The sequence below is a fragment of the Galeopterus variegatus genome, unplaced genomic scaffold (assembly GCF_000696425.1).
Source record: "Galeopterus variegatus unplaced genomic scaffold, G_variegatus-3.0.2 Scaffold5073, whole genome shotgun sequence".
Classification (NCBI taxonomy): Eukaryota; Metazoa; Chordata; class Mammalia; order Dermoptera; family Cynocephalidae; genus Galeopterus; species Galeopterus variegatus.
This window is the reverse complement of record NW_007731184.1, coordinates 9883-14241: the sequence shown is the minus strand read 5'-3', so window position 1 is coordinate 14241 and position 4359 is coordinate 9883. Positions and strand designations below refer to the sequence as shown.

Below are 4359 nucleotides of genomic sequence, written 5' to 3'. Positions count from 1 at the left end.
CTTCCTTCCTTCCTTCCTTCCTTCCTTCCTTTCTCCTCTTCTCCCCTGTACCTCCCATCCTCCTCCTTCTTTTCTTTTTACATTGAGGTGAAACTCACATAATATTAACCATTTTAAAGTGAAGAATTCATGGGCAATTAGCACACTGGCATTATAAGTAATATTGTGCTGCCACCACCTTCATCTGGTTCCAGAACATTTTCATCACCCCCACAGGAAACCCCACAACCACTGAGCAGGTCCTGCCCATTCCCCACTCCTTCCAGCTCCTGGCAGCCATCAATCTGTTTTCTGTCTCTATGTATTAACCTGTTCTGGGTATTTAATTTAAATGGAGTCATACAAGATGGGACCTTTCGTGTCTGGTGTCTTTTGCTGAGCATACTGTTTTCAAGGTTAATCCATGTTGTATCTGTATTATCTATGTTGTACTTTATTCCATTTTATGGATTAATAATATTCTATCATATGGATATATCACAATTTGTTTATCCATTTGTTCGTTGATGAACATTTGAGTCCCATTTTCTTTTTAAAGAACATAAGTCAACTAATAGAGCTCCTCTACTCAAAACTCCCATACAACACAAAGTAGAAGCCAAAGTCCCGCCAGTACTGCGTGGTCTGGGTCCCAGCTTCCTCTCAGACTCGAATCCTTCCCTCCCCTCACGTGTTCAAGTCCAGCCACGCAGACTTCCCAGCTCTACTGAACATGCCAAGCATGCTCTTTCCCCTGGGCTACGGCACTGGCTGATTCCTTTGATTGAGACAGGTATCGCTGCAGCTCACGCCCTTGCTTCATTCAAGCTGCTGCTTGATGTTACCTTGGCATTGAGACCTTCTATGATCTTCCCATTTACAGTCATCTCCATACCCATCTCGGCACCTCCATCCCCCTTCCTCGAGTCTATTTTTTCAGAAACATTGATTATTTCCTAACTGTAGATAACTTACTTAGAACGTATTACTTGTATCTATCATGTTTGTTTATTGTCTGTCTCTTTCTCTATCCCCTCCCCAACTAGAATATATTATGAAATAAAGAATTCTGTTTGTTTTGTTTATTGATTTATCCCCAACCTTAGTATGGCCTGGGAGATAACAAGCACTCAGTGAGTATTTGCTGAATGAATGCATTAATGATGAAGAGTGAAAGCCTGGAGCACGCAAGTCACCGAGCACGGGGCCGGGCACATGGGCCAAGGCTCCCGGTGAATTTTCATGCACTTCTGTTCATGCTTCTTCATTTATCCAGCTTGCGAACCCCCTGCCTTCTCATCCAGTCCACTTGCTGCACTCCCCATTTCTTCTCTAACTCCGCATCTATCTCTCTAATGATGTAAACATGAGAGGAACAGGTTTCCTAGGTAGAATTCTCCAATAGAGAGAGACCTACCTTTTCTGGAGGGACAAAACCAAGGTATCATTGTACTGGACATATTTATTTATCCATACCTGTTTCTTATCTATGTCCTCTGGCTCTATACTGGAAAAATACATTGGATTTTAGGGTTTTTTTGGGGGGGTGGGTATGATTGCTTAAAAATAGATCCACCTACATCTTATGTAGAACTATGTTGTTTCCAGAATATATGACCCTAAGGAATCATGCCAATCACTGAGGTCATTAAACATCAAATTTTAACATATTTCAACACTTGTGAAAATGATATGATAAACATACATCCAAATGAGCAGAGAATTATCTTTTAAATTGGTGCACCAAGGATATCATGTACTTTTTCTAATGGTTCTTCTGTTATTTAGGACACTCTTGGAACTCCCCTTTGGAATTGCCTTCAGGACCTGTGTTTTGAGTCTCCTTTGTAGCAGGCACCATCTCTCCTTTGAGGTTAGATCTGACTGTGCACTTACTAAAGGAGCCCAGCGAGGCAGCTCTGCTGACTAAGATGCAGGATGACTATGATACAGATTTCAGTCATGAAGAACCAGCCGCAGCTTTCCTGAGTTGACTGTAAACCAAAGCAGAGGCATTTTTGTGATATGTGTGATCTTCCTTCATGACAACGATTTAAGGATGTAAAACATTTATGGAAATGCAACTACCAGAGATTAAAAAATAGCCAGAATGCATATCGACTTCATTTATCCATATTAGCAATTTGATTTGCACATAAGTTGTTGGTACACATCAGGGATACCAAGTTGGCCACTCAGTACAGTGTATGACTCCTGGAAGAATTTGTGGGTCCTATTACTGCACCCACAGAGTGGGCTAACAGGCTATGTAATTAGGCAGATTTTAGGCTTGGTGACAGTACAAGCAATTTAGTCCCAAATGTCCTATATCTACCCACTCATGGTGTTTATGTTAATCCCATGCCTTCTTTCACCCTCTTTTTTTTCCAAAGGAAATTTGAATGCTAGGTGTTTCTGTGCTGAAAAGAAAGCTTTGGGTGTTTCATGCCCCAGTTCAAACACCCTTTCTGCCACTCTCAGCTAAAAATAATTCTTCCTTTTTCTGAATTTTTATACAATTTTAGTGACCCTCACTTGGCACTCCCATCAGCTGTTTTGTGCTGTGCAATTTGTCAATAGCCCTCAGCTCACTTGATAGGGTGTGTCTTTTCCCAGCAGAGGTGCTCCCGGGGAAGAGTCCTGGGTTCTTCAGAGAAACCCACTCACTTTTGAAAGAGCAGAAGATACTCCCACATTTTTGAATCTCCCACCTCAGCCTTCTTTTCTTTCTCCTTGGTCCTTTGCCAGCCTGCTTGCTTTAATTTAGAATTTAGTCTTGGGTTCTGGTGCTTGTTATTTATGAATCTCTTACTCATAACCAGAGTCCTAGCATTGACTTGCCCTGGTTACTACATTAACTCTATTCCTGCTGGACTTTGGTGGCCTACCAAAGGAGAGGGAAATATTTATTCAACCAATACTGATGTGCTTCTTCTTTAGATGAGGCACCATGGAAGGTGCTCAGTATTCAAGATGAAAAGAGTCTCTTTCCTCGAGGAATTCTCACTACTAGAAGTCTAGAGTTAGAGGAAAAGTCTGGGTGATGAACTTGGACAGAAATGATAGGAAACCTAATAAATTGTGAATCTTAACCCCAGGTCCAGTTCCAAACAAATCTTGAATATATTACGGAAATTACAATTTTTTTTTTCCTTTTTGTCTTTTTTTACTAACTGGTAACGGGATCGCAACCCTCGGTGTTGCGCACGTACTGGGGACCGGCAACAGGATTGCAACCCTCGGTGTTGCGCCCGCACCACGCTCAGCCAGTGAGCGGGAACCGGTCTCCACATGGGATCCGAACCCTCGGCGGGAGCGCCGCGGCGCACTCTCCAATGCGCCACCGGGCCAGCGCGGAAATTACAATTTCTGAGCTGGAAAAATTCTTGCAGCTAGCTGCAGAATGATGGCTTTTGAAGGAACAGGAAGAGCCGGGTGAAGGATTTGGCGAGGGGTAAACATAAAACCCATCTAGTGTCATGAGCAGGTTTCACCGGGCTGCCTATTTTACCCCTTGTTTAAATTTTTCTGGGATTCCGATTTAAAAAAGGAGATTTTCATGTGGGGATTAAAGAAAAAAAAAAAGATCAATGGTCTCTTGGACATCATTTTCTTTCATTGGTGTGGTATGACTTTTAAAATAATGAAACCTGCTGTGATGCAACTGAAGATCTAATTTTTTTCTGGAAATGGGAGCCCAAGCTTACCAGTAAACATGAGCTTTCGCATCACAGATGTTGTGGTCAATGTTTTTTGATTATGAAGCAAGCTCTAAAAAAAATAGAATGACTAAAGTGATCTTCCTCTACATCAATTGCAAGTTATCTTTGACTGCATCTCATTGGAGGGGTGGCTTTGAGGGCCAATGTAAGTAGGTTATCCTCTCATCTAACCAGCACAAGTAAGCCTCTGGCTGCTGTGAGTGACACAAGCCCAGAGGAGGTGGAGGGAAATGCGGGTGAATTGCATTTTGAGGTCTGGGTTGCTGTTTGTCACTCTGTCTCTTGCCATTGCCAAGCACAAGCAATCTTCTTTCACCAAAAGTTGTTACCCAAGGGGATCACTGTCCCAAGCCGTCGACACCCTCTATATCAAGGCAGCATGGCTCAAAGCAACAATTCCAGTAAGTACTAGGCTCTGTTTAGAATGATGACCTACTGGACATTTGTAATCATGAATACAATGTATTTCTCTTTGTTTTGTTGTAGGAAGACCGCATTAAAAATATACGATTATTAAAAAAGAAAACAAAAAAGCTATTTATGGTAAGCCAGAAAGTCTTTTTCATGTTTCTACTTGTTTGGTGCTTTTTTCCCCCCACATTTTTACTTTTCCAGATGGTCATTAAGAAATAATCAGGGGGATGTTTCAGTGACATTT

General features: G+C 41.9%; 1 protein-coding gene across 1 annotated transcript in view; it reads left to right on the top strand.

Moving 5' to 3' along the window:
- Window positions 1–3901: 3901 nt before the first annotated feature.
- IL26 (interleukin 26) overlaps window positions 3902–4359 on the top strand; it is a gene marked incomplete at its 3' end in the record, with an annotated part of 2407 nt that continues 1949 nt past the window's right edge. The window contains exons 1-2 of the mRNA XM_008588859.1: window positions 3902–4102; window positions 4188–4244. Of these exons, the coding sequence (XP_008587081.1) occupies window positions 3932–4102; window positions 4188–4244 (228 nt within the window). The remainder of the gene's footprint in view (window positions 4103–4187; window positions 4245–4359) is intronic.